The sequence below is a fragment of the Salvelinus namaycush genome, chromosome 13 (genome assembly GCF_016432855.1).
Source record: "Salvelinus namaycush isolate Seneca chromosome 13, SaNama_1.0, whole genome shotgun sequence".
NCBI lineage: Eukaryota > Metazoa > Chordata > Actinopteri > Salmoniformes > Salmonidae > Salvelinus > Salvelinus namaycush.
The window spans coordinates 5,354,542-5,377,364 of NC_052319.1; the positions used below are offsets into that span (position 1 = coordinate 5,354,542).

Here is a 22,823-nt window from a genome sequence, read left to right on the forward strand (position 1 = left end):
GTGTCTAATGTTCAGAGCTACTCAGCAAGAACTGTCTGGAGACTGCAATGTTGGTGTAATTTCCAAAAAGAGCTCACAGTTTCCCTTCAAAATTTGACGTACAGTACTATAGATTAATGTCAATTTTTTTTACCCATTCATTCCGTGTAGTTACAGGGTTAATTCTGAGTAATTACAGGGTTAAAGCAGAAGAAACTCAAAATGATAAGTTTAGGTATTCATTCTGAGTGGTTAAGGTAATGGTTTGAGAAAGGCTTAAAATAAAATAATTGAAAACAATGAACTATTATGTTTCATAGGGTTGCACATTTTGGAGAACATTCAGAGGTGGAAACTTTCTGTGGGAATTAACGGGAATATATGGGATTTAACGGAAATATATGTAAATTAGTATTAACACCATTTAAATGTTGATGTTTTTTGCATTGGATATATTTACCTGTCACGCCCTGGCCTTAGTTATCTTTGTTTTCTTTATTATTTTAGTTAGGTCAGGGTGTGACATGGGGGATGTTTGTGTGTTTTTTGTCTAGGGGGTTTTGTAGAGTTCATGGGGTTGTGTTCAGTGTAGGTGTTTATGTAAGTCTATGGTTGCCTGGATTGGTTCTCAATTAGAGACAGCTGTCTATCGTTGTCTCTGATTGAGAGCCATATTTAGGCAGCCATAGGCATTAGGTAGGTTGTGGGTAATTGTCTATGTTTGACGTTAGTAGCTTGTGTCTGCACTTTCGTTTGTTAGCGTCACGGTCGTTTGTTGTTTTGTCTAGTTTGTATTTAGTGTTTCATCTTCAAATAAATAGAAGATGTATTTATATCACGCTGCGCCTTGGTCCTCTCTTTCACCTAAAGACGATCGTGACATTACCATATCATATGGAGACAGAAACCTTTTACCTTATCATAAGTAGACATAATTGCAAATGATTATATCCTTCCAGTATAAAAAAAAACAATGATTTAGTTACGAATTGAACTTAAATGACTTGACTCTTCACATTGGATGATTTCCCTGAACAAGAAAATATAATATTTAATGATCCCCACTGATTCATCGCATCTGTTAAAAACGTTTTCAACATACATCTGTAAAATGATAGTCTAGAAACTAAACCTTGTGTTGTCTTCCTCTCAGGCTTCCATGTCTTCTCCCTGGACCTCCTCAATGTCCACCTCTTGAACATCAGACTCTGTGGCCTCATTTTCACATTCACTTTCCAACCTTGTTGAGGATGGCTCGTTCTCAGGCTCAAAAAGCCTCAAATTTGCCCAGATGGCCACCAATTCTTCAACCCTTGTCATTGTCAGCCTGTTTTGGTGTGTGTGTTCCCAAGCAAGGACCAGTTGCGCTCTCAGGCGGCTGATGTTGGTGGGATTTGGAGGATGATGGAAGCAGCAGGGGAAAGAGCCTCAGATCCACAAAGTCCCTTCCACCTTGTGGCTGAGATATGTTGGCACAACTGCCATATTGCATCTCGATCCCAAAGCCCTTGCTTGGAAGTGTACTTCGCCAGACTGCCAAGAACCTTGCCCTTATCCAGGCCAAGGTGGCAAGACACGGTAGTGATGACACCATAGGCCTTGTTGATCTCTGCACCAGACAGGATGCTCTTGCCAGCATACTTGGTATCCAACATGTACACTGCAGCATGTATGGGCTTCAGGCAGAAGTCTTCACGCTTTTTGATGTATTTCACAACTGCAGCTTCCTCTGCTTGGAGCAACAGTGAAGTGGGCAGGGCAGTATGGATTTCTTCTCTTACATCTGCAAGCAGAGTCTGAACATCAGACAGGATGGCATTGTCTCCCTCAATCCATGCAATGGCTACTGCTATAGGTGTCAGGATTTTCAGGCTGCTTACCACTCTCTCCCAAAATACATCATCCAGGAGGATCCTCTTGATGGGGCTGTCCATATCGGCAGGCTGTGATATGACCATTTCTTGGAGAGACTCCTTTCCTTCCAGGAGACTGTCAAACATCATGACAACACCACCCCAATGGGTGTTGCTGGGCAGCTTCAATGTGGTGTTCTTATTCTTCTCACTTTGCTTGGTGAGGTAGATTGCTGCTATAACTTGATGACCCTTCACATACTTAACCATTTCCTTGACTCTGTTGTAGAGTGTATCAATTGATTTCAGGGCCATTATGTCCTTGAGGAGGAGATTCAATGCATGAGCAGTACAGCCAATGGGTGTGATGTGAGGGTAGGACTCCTCCACTTTAGACCAAGCAGCCTTCATGTTTGAAGCATTGTCTGTCACCAGTGCAAATACCTTCTGTGGTCCAAGGTCATTGATGACTGCCTTCAGCTCATCTGCAATGTAGAGCCCAGTGTGTCTGTTGTCCTTGTGTCTGTGATCTTGTAGAATACTGGTTAAGGGGTGGAGACGATGTAGTTAATTATTCCTTGCCCACGAATATTCGACCACCCATCAGAGATGATTGCAATACAGTCTGCTTTCTCTAAGATTTGCTTGACCTTCACTTGAACTCTGTTGAACTCTGCATCCAGCAAAGGAGTAGATAAAGCATGTATGGTTGGAGGGGTGTATGCTGGGCGAAGAACATTCATAATTCTCTTCCAATACACATTGCCTGTGAGCATCAAAGGTGAACCAGTTGCATACACAGCTCGACCAAGACATTCATCCATCAGCATTTCTCTGACTACATTCCTCAATTGAGTCAAAAACAACTTCTGATTCCAGGTGGACCATAAGCTGTTGCTATCGATAAGGTATCTGATTCATCAATTTCACCTCGAATAGAAGAAGAGGGTCTTTTGTCAGAGGTTGCTTGTTGTGAGCACTGAGGGACCTTTATGCACTTGACCAGATTATTCTGCATCTTTGTTGCATTCTACATATATGATTTGGCACAGTATTTGCAAATGTACACACCATTTCCTTCCACATTAGCTGCTGTGAAATGTCTCCACACATCAGATAGTGCCCATGGTATTTTCTTGTAAAGATTAGATAAAAAATGTAAAGAAAACACAAATACAATTCCATGTACAGATAAATATTTAAGCAGTTAGATAAAACAACTCCTTTGTAAGATAAATGTTTTAAAATGAAACATGTATGGAAACAGGTGAATTAACACTCCTCAGTTAGCAGGCTCAAGCAAGCTAAAACCCACATGGTAACAAAAATCATGTATATCATATAAAATATATTCACCCCACCCAGTATTGTAATCAAAACTTACCAGAATGCATGTATTCCTTGACTCAGACAGTGTAGTAGTGTTGGCTCAATAGCATCTCATTAGTGTGCAAGATCTTGAGAATCAGCTGTACATGAGATGGAAGAATCCACTGTGCTTGCAGAGGGTAACAATTCCATTGAATTTGGGATAGTTTAACCATAATATGCCACAAGACCTATAATTGCCTTTTGTGTATCCCACAAAAAAAAGTTCACTGTTATAGGCAAACTTTTTTGATGAATTTAAGCAAAATTCCCCAAATTCTGGAAATTGACCAAAAAGTTTCCGACTCTTTGCAACCCTAATCATTAAGTATCATCAAGTGTTCTCACGGCTTGTTAGAGCATTATGGACTGCGGAGGCACAGTGGTCTAAGCAGCACTCTCTGGCTCTGAGCCTCTCGAGTTTAATCCTAATGCTGGACACTTGTTTTTCATTTTTTGAGTGAGTCCCGAGGAACGCATATATCAACATTCTGGGGACCTTTCCAAATGTCCAAAATTGCTGTCCATTTCTAGTGATCAGTCTGGTAATTTCTGCTGAACATGCTCAGAGTCGTTCAAATGGAGACCGCACACAGACAGTCAAGTCAGTTAATCATGCATACATGCTCAAATGCACACAAACGCTTTCTGACATTCTGAGACATAAAGTCAAAGTCATGGACAAAATGGTAAACACTACCACAAATAAACAAGCTGAATTGTTTTATGCATATGAAGCAAGAATGAATACACACGCACACACACAGACACACACACTCTCACACACACACAGTACCAGTCAAAAGTTTGGACACGCCTTCTCATTCAAGGTTTTTTCTGTATTTTTACTATTTCTACATTGTTGAATAATAGTGAAGATATCAAGACTATGAAATAACACATGGAATCATGTAGTAACCCAAAAAGTGTTAAACATATTTGAGATACTTCGAAGTAGCCACCCTTTGCGATAATGACAGCTTTGCACACTCTTGACATTCTCTCAACCAGTTTTATGAGGTAGTCACCTGGAATGCGTTTCAATTAACAGGTGTGCCTTGTAAAAAGTTCATTTGTGGAATTTCTTTCCTACTTAATGTGTTTGAGCCAATCAGTTGTGTTGTGACAAGGTAGGGGTGGTATACACAAGATAGCCCTATTTGGTAAAAGACCAAGTCCATATTATGGCAAGAACAGCTCAAATAAGCAAAGAGAAACAACAGTCCATTATTACTTTAAGACATAAAGGTTAGTTAATCCAGAACATTTCAAGAAATATGAAAGTTTCTTCAAGTGCAGCCGCAAACACCATCAAGCGCTATCAACCAGAAACAGTGGATAGATGGCAGCATTTGCGCAAAACTGAAAGCGCAAACCACCACATTTAACCATGGCAAGGTGACTGGGAATATGGCTGAATACAAACAGTGTAGTTATTCCCTCCTTAATGAAGCTGCCAGTTGAGGACTTGTGAGGCATCTGTTTCTCAAACTAGACACTCTAATGTACTTGTCCTCTTGCTCAGGTGTGCACCGGGTCCTCCCACTCCTCTTTCAATTCTGGTTAGGGCTCTTCTGTGAAGAGAGTAGTACACAGCGTTGTATGAGATCTTCAGTTTCTTGGCAATTTCTCGCATGGAATAGATTTCATTTCTCAGAACAAGAATAGACCAACACGTTTCAGAAGAAAGTTCTTTGTTTCTGGCCATTTTGAGACTGTAATCAAACCCACAAATGCTGATGCTCCAGATTCTCAACTAGTCTAAAGAAGGCCAGTTTTATTGCTTCTTTAATCAGGACTACAGTTTTCAGCTGTGCTAACATAATTGCAAAAGGGTTTTCTAATGATCAATTAACCTTTTAAAATGATAAACTTGGATTAGCTAACACAACGTGCCATTGGAACCCCGGAGTGATGGTTGCTGATAATGGGCCTCTGTACGCCTTTGTAGATATTCCATAAAAAAATAGAAGGATATGTCTTTCCTTCTTAATGCGTTTCAGCCAATCAGTTGTGTATGGCAAGAACATCTCAAATAAGCAATGAGAAACGACAGTCCATCATTACTTTAAGACATGAAGGTCTGTCAAAGTTTCTTCAAGTGCAATCGCAAAAACCATCAAAAGCTATGATGAAATGAGGAAGGAAAGGAAGACCCAGAGTTACCTCTGCTGCAGAAGATAAGTTCATTAGAGTTAACTGCACCTCAGATTGCAGCCCAAATAAATGCTTCACATTGTTCAAGTAACAGACACATCTCAACATCAACTGTTCAGAGGAGAATGCGTGAATCAGGCCTTCATGGTCGAAATTGCTGCAAAGAAACCAGTACTAAAGGACACCAATAAGAAGAAGAGACTTGATTGGGCCAAGAATCACGAGCAATGGACATTAGACCGGTGTAAAGCTGTCCTTTGGTCTGATGAGTCCAAATTTGACATATCTCTGCATGTGTGGTTCCCACCGTGAAGCATGGAGGAGGAGGTGTGATGGTGTGGGGATGCTTTGCTGGTGACACTGTCAGTGATTTCGTTTGAACTCAAGGCACACTTAACCAGCATGGCTACCACTGCATTGTGCAGTGATATGCCCTCCAATCTGTTTTGCACTTTGTGGAACTATCATTTGTTTTTTCAACAGGACAATGACCCAAAACACACCTCCAGGCTGTGTGAGGGCTATTTGACCAAGAAGGAGAGTGATGGAGTGCTGCATCAGATGACCTGGCCTCCACAATCGCCCGACTTCAACCCAATTGAGATGGTTTGGGATAAATTGGACCGTAGAGTGAAGGAAAAGCAGCCAACAAGTGCTCAGCATATGTGTAACCTCCTTCAAGACGGTTGGAAAAGCATTCCTCATGAAGCTGGTTGACAGAATGTCAAGAGTGTGCAAAGCTGTCATCGTGACAAATGGTGGCTACTTTGACAAATCTCAAATATATTTTGATTAGTTTAACACTCTCTTGGTTACTACATGATTCCATATGTGTTATTTAATAGTTTTGATGTCTTCACTATTATTCTACAATGTATAAAATAGTAAAAATCAAGAAAAACCCTTGAATGAGTAGGTGTGTCCAAACTTTTGACAGTTACTGTAAAAAAAAAAAATGAACACAATAAACTACACTCAAGAACAGCGATTCACTGAATAAAAAATCGAATTTACAACTCCAATTCTCCATCACTCTATTCTTTATTTGGTGTGACCCCTACTGATGTGTCCCATAATTTTTTTGCGGCAGGTGCGTGTGTAACATAGACTGTTCCCACATCAGCTTCAACCCGGTTTGCGCCTCCGACGGCCGTTCCTATGACAACCCCTGCCAGGTGAAGGAGGCGTCTTGTCAGAAGCAGGAGAGGATCGAGGTTAAATACCTGGGCCACTGCCAAGGTGATATAGCTACTATTATACACAACTTTTTTCTATATCTCTTTCTTCTTCGTCTTCTTCTTCTTCACACACACACATGCTGTCTCTTTGAAAAGCACTATGTTAATCCAATGTTTTCTAATTATTATTATTCCTTCACCTCTTTCTACGTTCATAGTTAGTCATTTAGGCCCCAGATCAATCAATTGAAGATACAGGAAGACCGCACCTCAAGTTAATTCTGAATATTGTGCTGTTTTGGAAGTTTCAAACTCCTTACAACTCCTCTCACAGAATTTTGACGTGGAGCCATATTTGTCCTTGAATACTTTACCAGCAATTCATTGAATTGGGACCTTTGTCATTTTCTTTTAAACAACAATCAATCCAGGTCAAAGCAATACAATAAAACCACGTCAACAAAACACCATCATTATGTTTTTATAACAGCAACCCATTCACCAAGAATCTATATTTTTCTTCTTGTTTGAATGGAGCACAGCAATTGTTATAATGATCCCTCGGTACTCTGGTTGGGTACTGTGGCAGCAAGAAATACATATTTTCAAATGGATCAATAAAGATAGTATTATATTGTATTGAAGGTTTTATAACAGTTATCCAGCATTCCAACCTTTGGTTTGGATCATTTGAATAAGATAAATCATGATCCTAACACTCAATACTCTAAATATATGCTCTATATATTATGTGATCTTGTTCTGTTATAATATTTTAAGTAATTCTTTTTTTTTCTTTTATAAAGTTATTTATTTATTATTTATTTATTACAATATTTTTAAATATTGTAAACCACACATGACACACTCATAGATGAGAGAATTGGCGAAAGAAATTAGAGAATTACTTTACTACCCTAGCTACTGGTTCAAGGTCATTTTTGTGTTTTGAGCCTGTCATTTTGTCCCTAGCATGACTCACAGTGCTGATCTAGGACCTGTTTTGCCTGTTAGATCAAGAATAGACATACAAGTGGTCTTAATCAGCACTCTTACTCTGACTACCTTCTCAGGTGACATCATGACAGGCACCAAAGCCGGAGACGGACACTATGCCAGGAAAGACTACTCAGGTAGGTGCACGAGTGTGTGTATCAGATCTGTGAATGATAGGAGACAGGACTAGACATCTTAGGGTGTATTCCAAATGGCACTTTTGAAAAAAGTAATGCACGCAGTGCATAAGTGCACATAAATGTCATTTACAGCAATTACGCTATTATGCTAAACGAGTGAGACTCATTTTTACCCTTTCAATCCTATATTTTTTATCCCTGGCATTCACTGTGTGTGTGTGTGTGTGTGTGTGTGTGTGTGTGTGTGTGTGTGTGTGTGTGTGTGTGTGTGTGTGTGTGTGTGTGTGTGTGTGTGTGTGTGTGTGTGTGTGTGTGTGTGTGTGTGTGTGTGTGTGTGTGTAGAAGAGAAGCCGGACCAGAGAGGAGAGGTGGCCATTGGGTTGTATATTCCCTGTCCTGAGCACTACAAGAACTACTGTGTCCACGGAGAGTGTGAATACCCCAACATACTGTCTGTGCCGTCCTGCAGGTACACACACACACACACACAAAGAGCCATACTGACACACACAAGACACATACCAGCACATACTGACACACACACAACCTCAATCCCCCACCCGCCCGCCTGCCCACACACACACACACACACACACACACACACACACACACACACACACACACACACACACACCCTTGATCACCTGTGCCCCTTCGAGCTCTCTGGCTGAGTAATAAGCCTGTGGCCAGACCAAGCCCATTAACCTGTGAGGTCAGTGGGGTTGTGCTGCGGTCACAGTCACAGGGCTTTAGCCTCTGCTCATCTCTCCCCTCACGGCAACACGGCTCTTACCCCGTAGCTCTTCAAGCCTACAGGCCCTGAATACTGAATAGTGGTCATAATGAACTTGTATGGGGGAAATTGGTGAAGGTCTCTGGCACCTTCTGTTGTATGGAGAAGGTAGTGTTTTGATGAATGGGAATGTTGATTTAGGATCAGTTTAGCCTTTTAGATCCAAATGAATGAGATTACGTGGACAGAGGGAGACCTGATCCGAGATCAGCACTCTTGACCTGAGCCGCTTAATAATCCGCCATCGATAAAAGACAGTACTGTGCAGCCGTCTTCCTCGACCTGGCCAAGGCTTTCAACTCTGTCAAATACCGTATTCTATCAGCAGACTCAACAGCCTTGGTTTCTCTAATGACTACCTCGCCTGGTTCACTAACTACTTCTCAGATAGAGTTCAGTGTGTCAAATCAGAAGTCGCCAAACCCATTGGCTCCAGGTCATCTATAGGTCTTTGCTAGGTAAAGCTCTGCCTTATCTCAGCTCACTGGTCACCATAGCAACACCCACCCGTAGCAGGTGCTCCAGCAGGTCTATCTCACTGGTCATCCCCAAAGCCAACACCTGCTTTGGCCGCCTTTCCTTCCAGTTCTTATTACCTCCTTACTTCATTTGCACACACTGTATACAGATTTTTCTTTTGTGTTATTGAGAATGTACATTTGTTTATCCCATGTGTAACTCTGTGTTGTTTTTGTCGCACTGCTTTGCTTTATCTTGGCCAGGTCGCAGTTGTAAATGAGAACTTGTTGTCAACTGGCCTACCTGGTTAAATAAAGGTGAAATAATAAATAATAATAAATAAATAAATACATACGCCCCTCTTCAAGGTTTGAGGTGGAAGTTGATCTTTTCAACCGCTGATCTAGGATCAGTGTTTCCAAATGCTGATTCCTAATCTTAACCATTGGGGAGCAATTTGCCAAACTGATCTTAGTTTAGTGTCTAAGGACCACTTGTCACTCTCCTTTGACATTACCGTGAGAAGACAGAGAGTTTGCTCTCAGTACACCAGTCCACTGCATTATGGTGAAAGAGATGTGAGAAAAGGAAAAAGGAAGGGAAGGGAAAGGAAAGGGGAGATCGACAGGAGAGAGGGGTGGTTTTGAGAAAATGAGAGAAAGAGAGAGAGATATAGAAGGAGAGAGATATAGGAGAGAGAGATATAGAAGGAGAAAGAGACGTAGTGAAGGTTGAGGGGATGCAAGAGTGTCCCACTGACTCGTTTGTTCTGGCATAGCGAACATAGGGGGGTGTGTGTGTGTGTGTGTGTGTGTGTGTGTGTGTGTGTGTGTGTGTGTGTGTGTACAGAGCAGGGTGATGCAGGTGTTGGTAGGTAATGACCTCCCCAGAGAAAGAGAGAGAAGGATAGACTGATTTAAATTGGACCGCTTTTAGACCAGGCCCACAGAGACAGTGGTCCTCTAGATAACACACACACACACACACACACACACACAGCCTTGTTTATACATGGCACTAACTTGATCCTTGGTCCTAATCTTGCCTACATTCTGATTGTGCCCACATTATCAGACATACGTCTACAGATGGCATTAAAATGTGTCTCTCATCCTCCTACTGTGTTCGAAATTGTGACCCGATTGTCGCGTTCTTTCAAAATCGAACCCAGAAGCAGACCAGGACAAGGAGAGTAGGAAGAAGGTGAGTATTTATTTACAAGTGAATATGAAGGTGTAGAAATATCCAGGTAGCGTAACGGGCAGCGGTGGTGAGTTGATGGGAGTGAATAGGTGGGTCCAAAGGAGTAGCGGAAGCCTCCGACGACCAGGCAGGAATGGGGTAAGTGATCCGGGTGAATAACTGAAGACAGAACAAACGGGGTTAAGTTTAAGGCAAGCAAGACGTACAAAACAACAAAACAAATACTATCAAGCTGGAGGCTGATACGCTGGCACAACATACTGTTTATGGCTAACGATCCGGCAGGGAATGGATGTCAGATCCGGGCTTATGAAGAGGAGAGATGATGATCAGGACCAGGTGCACAGATAGCTGATGGGATACAGGTGCGGGTAATCTGAGATCTCCCAACTAGCTAAAACGCCCGGCAACCAGACAGGGTGCGTTCCAGGACACCGGAAAAACACTCCAGAACAGAACACAGGCAAAAACCAGACTCAGGAAACGGGATTCGTGACACCGATTTCCTGGTACCTCCCCTATATGCAAATTATTTGATCGATATTCTTTAAAAAAGTATATTTATTTGTTGTCATAAGTCAATCGTGCCACCTGTCAATGATTTTAGGGGGCGGAATAATGAGGATTTCAATGGTTTCACTCTCCAGATCCATCTACACTTGTGGTATATCCGTACACAATGCGTGCCTGATTACCTCCGGAGGTGGTCAGAAAGATCTGATCACAATCAGATCACAGTGTGTCTTTTGATCGTCTACACTTGTCTAAAACTGTGGGCACAATCAGGACAAAGGATGCATGTTAGCAGCAGGTATAAACAGGAGTTTACAGTTACTTCAAACACATACAGTCTAAAGACACACACACCTGTAACCTCAGAAACACATTAGCCTGTAAACTATGGTGACCTCAAACTTGCACACAACACGCATGCATGCACAACACACACACACACATGTACCATGTACACAAACTAACATCAACCTGTGTGTGTGTCAGCTGTCACTCAGGCTTCAGCGGGCCCCATTGTGACACTAAGGAGTTCAATGTGCTCTACGTGGTCCCCGGCTCTGGCAAGCTGCGTTACGTCCTGATCGCCTCCATCATCGGAGCTCTGCAGGTGGCCATCATCTGTGTGGTGGTACTCTGTATTACCAGGTAGGACACACACACACAAACACACACGCATACACACACATACAGTATACACACACATACACATGCATGTACACACATACACAACCACATTGTGCAAACACACACACTTGTGTGAGCACGCATAGGGTACCTTGGCCATCCACAGGGGGTGATTGGGGGTTGAGTAACCAAAGGAGTTTGAGAACCACTACATTAACAACCATTATGCGTATACTTTCACATGCTGTGCATACACACACACACCAACACTTGCCCAAAGCAATTGCATCCTAAAATTCATACTGCTATCCATATGAGACAGGAAACAGGTTACATTACCCATGAATGCGTGCCCACCTACTACCACAGAGGACTGTGTACAGTACGTACACAAACAGAGATCAATTTTCCACATTGGGGATGTCATGATGAGAGGGAGTGCATCATAGGGGGTTACGTTCAGGTGGTGTGGAGGGAATGCAGAAAGGTAATCTTGTTTGCCTCTCGCACCACAGGGAGGATGGAGAAGAACTCTGCTCCCACTGTGCACTCTCACACACACACACACACACACACACACACACACACACACACACACACACACACACACACACACACACACACACACACACACACACACACACACACATACGTATGTGCAAACACACACACGCACATAGGCAAACCACACACACTCAGCCACTCAGTCAGCAGCCATCCGCCCCCAGGCTGACCTATGCAAAACATGACATTATAGTAAAGTTTTTAAAGCTATCACCAAGATGAAACTCCTCTTAATAGAGAGGGAGAATCAGAGTTAGAAATAAGAGAGAGAAAGGGTGGAGAGAGTGAACGAGAAAGAGAGAGATCAATGATAGATCAAGTGAAAAATGAGAAACCGGAAATGAATGAGAGAGACAATAGAAGAGACTGGAAGAATTGAGAGGGAGTATTACAGATAGAGACTGAAAGAGAGAGACAGAGAAAGGGAGACCGAGATATGGAAAAGGAAGAGGGAGAGTGGGAGAATGAGAGAGAGAGAGAAGTGTGATAGAAAGATACAGACAGTCTTCTATAGCAAACGACACACACACACATTTTACTACTCACTACCTTTAGTACATTTGGATTTATTTAGCACCTTCACCCCCATAATTCTCCCGTATTCTTAATGCAGAAATATCATTTAATATTTTTTTTTATTTTTTTACAGGGAACAAATAGTAAAAAATACTATGTGTACAGTTAATAAACATCTTCGAAAGAATAGGCCGAAGACCAATCTATGTATTTCGGGAAGAATATATAACATGACCATTCATTTATAGAGCCTTTTGTTCAAAGTGTATAGACAAAGTTGTGCCTCATTATGGGAATGGATCCTCCCTAGGTTCTACATTCCAGGCTGCTTAATCCAATTTTTGTTAATTGCTGATTTCTGCTTTTAATGGTTTGCATCATTAATCCCTAGGGATATTAGTTTTACAGCATTATAGATTATAGAACGTGGTACAGAATATTTTGAATAAGCACATTATAGCTCCAACCATTTCATATGTATCAAAGTAGTAGAAAAATGAACAGGAGTTGCGATATAATTAGGGCTGTTAATCATTAAACTCAAGTTAACCTTCTGTAATTTTAGTGGAAGAAAAAAAAATCCGCCATTAATCAAATTGTCTGAAAGCATTGAAAGAACACAAAAAAACATCCAAAATATACAGATAAAGACATTGAGATTAAATAAAGTGTTCTTTCTCAATTTACCCAATTTTGCTAACTGTTACATTAGGCAAAATCAAGACATCGGGATTTTTGTTTTCTTGTATGAAAAATCTTAATTACAGCTCACTTTAAGCAATTTTTTTGCAACTCCTGCGAGTTCATTGGATTATTTAAAGAAAAATAGTTTGACAGCCCTAAATATAATGTATTATAAGTCATCTTTTGTTTAAAAAATATAAGTCCACTTGAACTTATTTATTTGGATTGAACAAGTGCTCTCTGGTAGTAAAATATTGTTGGCAGATAAGCTTTTATTTAGACTTCTCACTTCTCTCTATGGACATGCATGTCATTAACCGCTCCACTAGGTGGCAATGAAGGCTATCTTATTTTTTATAACAAGCATTTCCAAAGCAATCCAATGCCCTTCTTGGCTTATTAATGCATCTGCAAGTATATGAGGAATCCAGCTACTAAAACAACTTGGGTTCAATAAATAAGATCTATTTCTTTATAATGAAAAAAAAACTATGAGTTTCACCATCAAGGCCTTGGATACTGAACATAGGGCAAATTACATAGCATTCTGTCTCTGTCTCTCTCTTTATCTATCTCTCTCCTCTCCTGTCCTCTACTCCGCTTCCTGTCTGGACAGGAAGTGCCCGCGGAGCAACAGGGTCAATCGGCAGAAGCAGAACGCCACCCACTACAGCTCAGAGAACACGATGCGCGCCTCCACCCGCCTCATCTGACTGAGCCTCCCCACAATGGGGGAAACCCTAAGACCCGCTCCGCTCTGGGTCCAAATTGCACCATAGACACAGATCTAGGATCAGCTTTACCCTTCTTTCCTACAATCCCAACCTGAATTAACTATAAGGGAGTGGGTGGTGGGAGGGGGACAAAACGCAAAACTGACCTTAGATCGGCATCTAGGAGCAACTTAATCCTACTCCACTAGAGACCAGCGGAGGAGGTTGCACAATCCCCAACTCGCCGACCCCGATCATAAGGAATTGAACAATGGGGATTGGGGGGGAAACAATGGGGGGGAAACAATGGGGGGGCTGTAGATGTGGGCTAGCTGATGTTCGTGGGGGAATGTTGGTTGTTTTTAGGGGTAGAACCAATAGGGGGTTGGGGCGGGAGGGGGTCTACACGTGATGCCTTGCACCTGTGGTATAGGTCACTAAGAGGAATCTATGGTACTACAGTACAGCTCTGTTTGGTTATGTATTACTGGGTCTATTTCCAATAGTTATTACATTGTCTTGGTGGGGTCTTTTTTCTGTAATGTAAATAAATAATTTATATCATGAAAAGTGACCTTGGCTAATCTACAATATTGCTGTCGAGTGTCGACTCTCACATTTATGGTTAAGATAACGTCATTCTCAAGAGGAAATTGATCGATCATCAATTCAGGGCCTAGTGAGTGAACTTCCCGGCGATCAGTGAAATGAGTTGATCAATGAACTATCAGATAGAAAAAGAAAACCTGAGCTTCAACGTTGTGGAACATTGAAGATAGAAACGTCATGACATTTGTCTTACAGTTGATACATGATGACGCTTCATTCTAAATGTCAGAGAAGCATGTTTGTTCTACATAAGATATTTCTATCTGAACTTTCCACAACTTTGGACCTTGAAGGCCATAAATGATTGTGACGAGCTGTCTTGACTCAAGGATGTGCTATTTTACCATATGCCTACCCCACTACAAGAAAACTGAGTTACAGTAACTGAGTTACAGTAACAGTACCTTGCCAATTATGTGCTATTGGCAGGTGATGTCTTTTCTACACACACACACACACACACACATGTACACACACACACATACACACATACAGACTTATTTAACCTTGTGGGAGGACACAAGTTATTATAAAATCATATCCTTTACCTAACCTTAACCCAAAAACCTAACTTAACCCTAACTTATAACACAAACCTTTAACCCCTAACCCTGACACTAATTCTAACCTAACTCCCTTTTTTCGGTTTAGGGTCCCCACAAGTATAGTTAAACACGTCCACAACACAGGAGATTGGTGGTACATAAATTGGGGAGGACGGGCTCGTGGTAATGGCTGGAGCGGAATCAGTGGAATGGTATCAAATACATCAAACACATGGTTTATGCCATTCCATTCATGCCTTTCCATACATTTGTATGAGCCGTCTCAGCAGCCTTCACTGGTATACACACACACACACACACACACACACACACACACACACACACACACACACACACACACACACACACACACACACACACACACACACACACAAATTATATACACATGTCCAGCTGACAGATTTAAAATACCATACAGGTTAGTTGAAAAGTCTTCCATTTTGAATCGTACACACCACTGTGGAGAAATGTTCAATATGGTCTCACTGGCCAGGTTCTGTTGTGTTTACAGTTGAACTGAACTGACCAGGAGGAGTTGTGGTCAATGTCAGGGTCACCCAAAGTCTACACTGCCAGACTACAGGATTCCACACAAATTCCACGGAGACAGAGACAACGGAGAGGAGGGGTGAGGGGGGAGGCACTTCCCAGTTCACCCCACAGCCAAGCTTGTGGAATCTGCTCTTCCTGTCCTCTCCCCTCATTTTTTCAGATCGGGGGGTAAGGGAGGAGCAGGAAACTCTGACTGTCTGCATGCACGACCAGATATTCACAATGGGAATGTTATCGTTCCGGGACCAGGATTCCACTTCAGGAAGGTCAACAGTGTTGAATTAGATGTTTGTCCTCTTCACAGGTTACATCAATTATTGATTGTAATGATTGTCGTGGAATGTAGCATTTTACACATAGGATGAGATTGTTCCTAACATTCTATTTTAGTGATATGGAGATAATGTCTCTGAGAAATGTTACAGTTTATCATGGTATGTGCCTTTACCAAAAGGCAAAAAGCCTCCTGAGGGGACTGTGGATGAAAAAAATAAACAAAACACACATTACGACAAGAGAGACAACACAACACTACATAAAGATAGACCTAAGACAACAACTTAGCATGGCAGCAACACATGACAACACAGCATGGTAGCAACACAACATGACAACAACATAGTAGCAACACAACATGGCAGCAGCACAACATGGTAGCAGCATAAAACATGGTTACAAATATTATTGGGCACAGACAACAGCACAAAGGGCAAGAAGGTATAGACAACAGAGTCCCATTTATAGCCCTACCTGGTGCTAACATGCGTCCTTTGTCCTGAAATTGTCCACATTCTGATTGTGCCCACATTTTAAGACGGATGTAGACTATTAATGGATTTTTATCTGATTGTGATCTCGTCTTCCTGACCACCTCCAGAGGTAATCAGGCAAGCATTGTGTCTGGATCTTTTACAAGTGTAGTCAGATCTTGACAGTGAAACCTTTTAAATCATCATTATCCAGCCCTCTAAAGTCATTAACAGATGGCACCATCGACTCAGGCCATCAATACTGTATTTATAAATATTAGTTTGAAAAAATATCTCTCAAAGAATTTGCGTACAAAAGAGATCAAGAAATCAGGTCACAAAGTGGACAGATAAGAGACACATTTTATTACCATGTGTAGATGTATTTCTGAAAATGTAGGCACAATTAGAATGTGGACAAGATCAGGACAAAGGACGCATGTTAGCATCAGGTACAACCAGGGATTTAGTCATGGTGGTCATGGCTTTGAATGGGAAATACATTCCATTGAAAAACTAGTCAGTATTTGCCTGTGGGTTATACAGTTTTTTGTTTGTTTCAAAATTGCCCTTTGATGTTCTCAGCCCCTTCCATAGACTTTCACAGTAATTGTGACAGGTTGGAGGACAACAAAGGACGTCCTCCAACCTATCAGAGCACTTGAAGGCATGAACTGACAGTTTGTCCACCCAATCAAAGGATCAGAGCATAAATCTAGTACTGAAAGCAAAAGATACAGCTAGCTAGCAGTGCAGTGAATAAAATGTGGTAAGTAGTTGACTCAAAGATAAAGACAATAGTTGAACAAATTAATTTCTTCCAAAATGAACGAGAAGCAAGAGAGAGATAGATACAGAGAGAGATTTAATAATATTTTTCACTTTCAGTTTTTACTTGCTTAGCTAGCAAATGCAGCTAGCTAGTTTAGCCTACTCAAACACCCTGTTCAAACAGAGGGATGATCTGTTAGCTAGCTGGCTATGACTATCCAACACAACACTGGAACTCTTCCAAGTCAAGGTAAGCTTTTGGTTTTACTAATTTATTTCCATTGAGGCCCTCCACTGTGCTAAACTGTGCTAAACTGCTTACTGACTGTACACTGTAACGTTACTGCATGATTATAGCAGGTTTACTAATGCGTTAGTTCTATTAGCTATATTGACTATGATGTTACTTTAGCTAATACGGTAACGACGATGTAAGTTGTGTGTAGCAGTTATGATATGGCTTGGCTTGGAAAGTTTTTTTCCCCTGGTCACACAACTGATGTGTTGTGCATTGACGTCCACAAGCGACAAAGGGAAAAGGTGAGAGGCGGAGAGCAAATAAATGTGAGAAGGAATACAACGTGTCTGTTATGAAAGTGAACTGTGTTTACGTGTGATCAGGGGTGTATTTATTCTGCTGATTCTGTTGAAAAACTTTTCTTAAACGGAATAAAACGGGATAAACATACCTGAATTTGTCCAATAGAAACTAATGATTACCCCCTATATCAGCTAGATGCAGGCAAGAGTGTGCAAGGCACCTCAACATTTTCTCACAACCTGTGTACACCTACGTTGTAAACTTTCATTCATAGGTAAGGTTGTAGCAACCTCATGATGGGTATAGGGAAGATTTGAGTGTCATGAAGTAGCCTAAACCTATCGATGTTACATTGAACTGGGTGAATGGAATATTAGTGACAGTCATCCAACATGCTGTAATAGAAAAAAGGCCATGCTCATGAAAAAATAAACTTGTCCTGAAACAGCACTGACTGCCATTGACTTGCACTACCCATTACAATTGACTGAACATTACATTTCCATAATTTCTATCCCGTGTGTGCTGGAAGGTGTGATCATTAAAGACATCTTTCAGAATGTCATCAAATGAAAGAAATGAAAGGAACATTAATTTGCCTCAGTCCACCTGGTCGTGCTGCTGATCCAGTTTCTGCTGTTCTGCCTTTGGTTATGGAATCCTGACGTGCTACCTTGTCCTGGACCTGCTGTATCAACCCCCCCCCCCCCCCCTCTCTCTCTCTCTCTCTCTCTCTCCCTCTCTCAACCTCTCAACCTCTGAATGCTCGGCTATGAAAAGCCAGCTGACATTTACACCTGAGGTGCTGACCTGTTGCACTAACCACCTAACCACTGTGATTATTATTTGACCCTGCTGGTCAGCTATGAACATTTTAACATCTTGAAGAACTTCTGGCCTTAATGGCCATGTACTCTTATAATCTCCACCCGGCACAGCCAGTAGAGGACTGGCCACCACTCAGAGCCTGGTTCTTCTCTAAGTTTCTTCCCAGGTTCCTGCCTTTCTAGGGAGTTTGTCCTCGCCACCGTCCTTCAACATCTGCATTCCTTGCTCTTTGGGGTTTTAGGCTGAGTTTCTGTATAAGCACTTTGTGACAACTGCTGATGTAAAAAGTGCATTATAAATACATTTTATTGATTGACGTCAGACTGACCTCTCAACGTTTGACGTTGCAGCCGACGTTAAAGGTGAGTCAAGCCTGACTGATCTACAAATCACCTTGCATCATAAATAACTACTCAATATTATTTGTACATGAGTCAGTCAGTCACAAGTGAGTCAGTCAGTCAGTGTGGTTGAGTGGGAAAAATTCCAATGAATTGTACCATCTTATTGCTCCTCCTGTTTCTAAGCTGTCTAAATAAAGCATTGAACATTTTTGGGGGTGGAATTCCAAACACCAAAAATCTCCATAGCCCTTTATTTTCAATATTTAGGCTATAAATCATTTGCATTTCTAAAAAATTGATTGTGTGAGAAACTGTTTTTATGTTATAATACTGCTTTTATATGCACTGAAACCCTCAAAGTGTTTTCGCAAGACGCTTAAAAACACAAAACGAACCACTTTGGGTGTTTTAAAACACATTCTGTGCATTACAACACTTACAGTACGTTGGGTTTATATTCAAACACCCTCCAAAACACCAGATCTCAGTGTAGGTGCACTACTTTTCATAGAGTTTTGAGACTTTCTATTTTTACAGTGTAGTTATAGTTGTGGGTGGGGGAGACTAGTTTGTTATCAAGGCAGGATAGTAGATACAATACATGGGAGTGCAACTCTAGCTCCTGTGTCTTCTGTTATTCCAATAGTCAATAGAGAAAGGCACCAACAATGGTTGTACCTTCTCAGCAACCCTATGATCAAGATTGATTCCTTCTATATCAACATATTGTTGTGAGTTATTTTTTTATTTGATCCACTCTTAGAATTCATGTGAATATATATATATATATATTTTTTTTTTACTGCAGTTTCGACAAAGACAGGTGTGCCTGGGGTTTCCGTGATATTCAAAATGAAAACCTGCTGATCAACAGAACTTGCCAAGTGGCCCATGGGTGAAGGCAGCTGGCCAATAGCCAGCCGTTACAGTTCACAGGAAGACTAAGGCAAAATCCACGTTTGCCTAATCCATCCAGCCTGTTGTAACATGTTTGTTTACATCGTAAAGATGTGAAGACGCTGTTGTTGAACGTGCTACTTGGTTCCTAGTTGTAGAGAGTGAGATGTTCACGTTGAAGATAAATGGTTGACACTTTTCCAGAAAGGCAAGACTTTCAGATTGATTTTTAGAGTTGGACTTTTGCTCTTTGCTTGGATCTTTTTGGAGCTGAGGAATGCTATTATCCTCATTATCTTTGTTCATTCCTTTCAATAAAAACCCTATGACATGGTAACGTGTTTTACTTCTGCATATGCTTATGTCATTCAGATGTATAAATGGATCTCTATAAAACCTGAAAAGTATCCAGTGCTTTGCCCTGGTCAATATTTCATGGTGTATATATTCAGCACACTGACAGAGATCTGAAGATAAAAACAGAGTTTTTTTTTAATTTTGCTTAACCGGCAGAGGGCTCTTTACAAATGTACCCATCTGTAAGGAACACACCATCCTTTGGAACGGATTTTATTCACAATATAACATTTGAGATGATGGGATGTGTGTGTGTGCGTTCGTGCTTTTTTTTTTTTTTTTACGCGTGCACACAAGTGTCGTGCACGTTCAAGCGATAGAGGGGAGACAGGACCAATCCAACCTTAACATAGACGAGGAAAAGTAGACAATTAAAATGAGGGGGGAGATATAGTGCATTCGAAAAGTATTCAGACCCTTTGACTTTTTCCACATTTTTTGAAGTTACAGCCTTATTCTGAAATGTATTAAATAGTATTTTTTCCCTCATCAATTTACCAACAATACCACATATGACAAAACAAAAAAACATAATTTTTTTGCTAATTTCCAAAAATTAAAAAACGGAAATATTACATTTACATAAGTATTCAGACCCTTTACTCAGTACTTTGTTGAAGCACATTTTGGCAGTGATTACAGACTCTTCTTGGGTATGACACAACAATGACTTGGCACACCTGTATTTGGGGAGTTTCTACCATTCTTCTCTGCAGATCCTCTCAAGCTCTGTCAGATTGGATGGGGAGCGTTGCTGGACAGATGTTTTCAAGTCTCTCCAGAGATGTTCGATCGAGTTCAAGTCCGGGCTCTGGCTGGGCCACTCAAGGACATTCAGAGACTTGTCATAAAACCACTCCTGAATTATCTTGGCTGTGTGCTTAGGGTCATTCTCCTGTTGAAAGGTGAACATTTGCCCCAGTCTGAGATCCTGAGCACTCTGGAGCAGGTTTTCATCAAGGATCTCTCTGTACTTTGCTCCGTTCATCTTCGCCTCGATCCTAACTAGTTTCCCAGTCCCTGCAGCTGAAAAACATCCCCACAGCATGAATCTCCCACCACCATGCTTCACGGTAGGGATGGTGCCAGGTTTCCGCCAAATGTGACGCTTGGCATTCAGGCCAAAGAGTTCAATCTTGGTTTCATCAGACCAGAGAATCTTGTTTTTCATGGTCTGAGAGTCCTTTAGGTGCCTTTTGGCAACCTCCAAGCGGGCTGTCATGTGCCTTTTACTGAGGAGTGTCTTCCGTCTGGCTAATCTACCATAAGGGCCTGATTGGTGGAGTGCTGCAGAGATGGTTGTCCATTTCGAATGAGAACTCTAGAGCTCTGTTAGAGTCACCATCGGGTTCTTGGTCACCTCCCTGACCTCCCTGACCGTTTTCTCCCGATTGCTCAGTTTGGCCAGACGGCCAGCTCTAGGAAGGGTCTTGGTGGTTCCAAACTTCTTCCATTTAAGAATTATGGAGGCCACTGTGTTCTTGGGGACCTTCAATGCTGCAGAAATGTTTTGGAACCCTTCCCCAGATCTGTTCCTCGACACAATCCTGTCTCAGAGCTCTACAGACAATTCCCTCGACCTCTTGGCTTGGTTTTTGCTCTGACATGCACTTTCAACTGTGGCACCTTATATAGACAGGTATGTGCCTTTCCTAATCATGTCCAATCAATTGAATTTACGACTAATCAACTTGTGGAAACATCTCAGGGCTGATCAATGCAAACAGAATGCACCTGAGCTCAATTTCAAGTCTCATAGCCAAGGGTCTGAATATTTATGTAAATAAGGTATTTCTGTTTTTTATGTTTAATACATTTGCAAAAAAATTCTACAAACTTGTTTTCACTTTGTCAATATAGGGTAGTGTGTGTAGATTGCTGAGGATTTGTATTTTTTTCCCATTTTAGAATAAAGCTGTAAAGTAACAAAATGTTGAAAAAGTCAAGGGGTCTGAATACTTTCCGAATGCACTGTATGTGGAAAGAGAGGGATGAAATGAGACATCTGAAAGAGTGTAGGAGGAAACACACACATTGGATGAATGACAGGATAGGAGCGTCATTCTTCCAAAGTAGGGAAAGGTGAGGGTTCAGGATTCAAATATAAGAATGCAGGGAGGTGTCACTCCCTGACCTTAGTTATCTATGTTTTCTTTATTATTTTGGTCATGTCAGGGTGTGACGAGGTGAGTATGCTTGTTTTTGTATTGTCTAGGGGTGTTTGTAAGTCTAGGCATATTGTTTGTAAGTCTAGGCATATTCAGGCAACCATCCTGAATTGGTTCCCAATCAGAGGCAGCTGTTTATCGTTGTCTCTGATTGGGGATCCTATTTAGGTTGCCATTATCCTTTTTGGCCTGTGTCAGCACTCGGTCTATATAGCGTCACATTCATTTTTGTTACTTTGTTAGTTTGTTTAGTGTTTTTCTTCATTAAAAGAAGAATGTATTCATATCACGCTGCGCCTTGGTCTCCTCAGTACAACGAACGTGACAGGAGGTCAAACTTTCAAGTTCAGGAGGTGTGAAGGATTACACTCGCACACACACACATACACACACACACACATGCATAAGCACACACACACACACAAACGAACACAAAATGTTTAAGATGTTTGAGTCAGCGGTAAAAGTGTTGAAGTTGGAACTTGGTTGGCTAACATGATTGCTAACCCTAACATAATCAAATAACTACCAGGTCAAGGTGTCAATCCTGAATGCCTTCCAAGGCTAACAGTGATAAAGTGAGCTCTTGTCATTATATTCTACAAATGCTTTGCTCTATGTGGATATCCACGGCCCCATAAACACAACAAAAAAACATTCCCTTGTCTCTCACTTTTACAATAGAACATATACTTACACAG

At 41.4% G+C, this 22,823-nt stretch overlaps 1 protein-coding gene across 1 annotated transcript in view; it reads left to right on the plus strand.

Annotated features, from left to right (window-relative positions):
• Nucleotides 1-13,740, plus strand: part of tmeff2a (transmembrane protein with EGF-like and two follistatin-like domains 2a) — a 178,358-nt gene extending 164,618 nt beyond the window's left edge. Inside the window, exons 7-11 of the mRNA XM_039006293.1 lie at nucleotides 6,448-6,596; nucleotides 7,609-7,668; nucleotides 8,014-8,140; nucleotides 11,126-11,284; nucleotides 13,644-13,740. Of these exons, the coding sequence (XP_038862221.1) occupies nucleotides 6,448-6,596; nucleotides 7,609-7,668; nucleotides 8,014-8,140; nucleotides 11,126-11,284; nucleotides 13,644-13,740 (592 nt within the window). The remainder of the gene's footprint in view (nucleotides 1-6,447; nucleotides 6,597-7,608; nucleotides 7,669-8,013; nucleotides 8,141-11,125; nucleotides 11,285-13,643) is intronic.
• The last annotated feature ends 9,083 nt before the right edge of the window (nucleotides 13,741-22,823 follow it).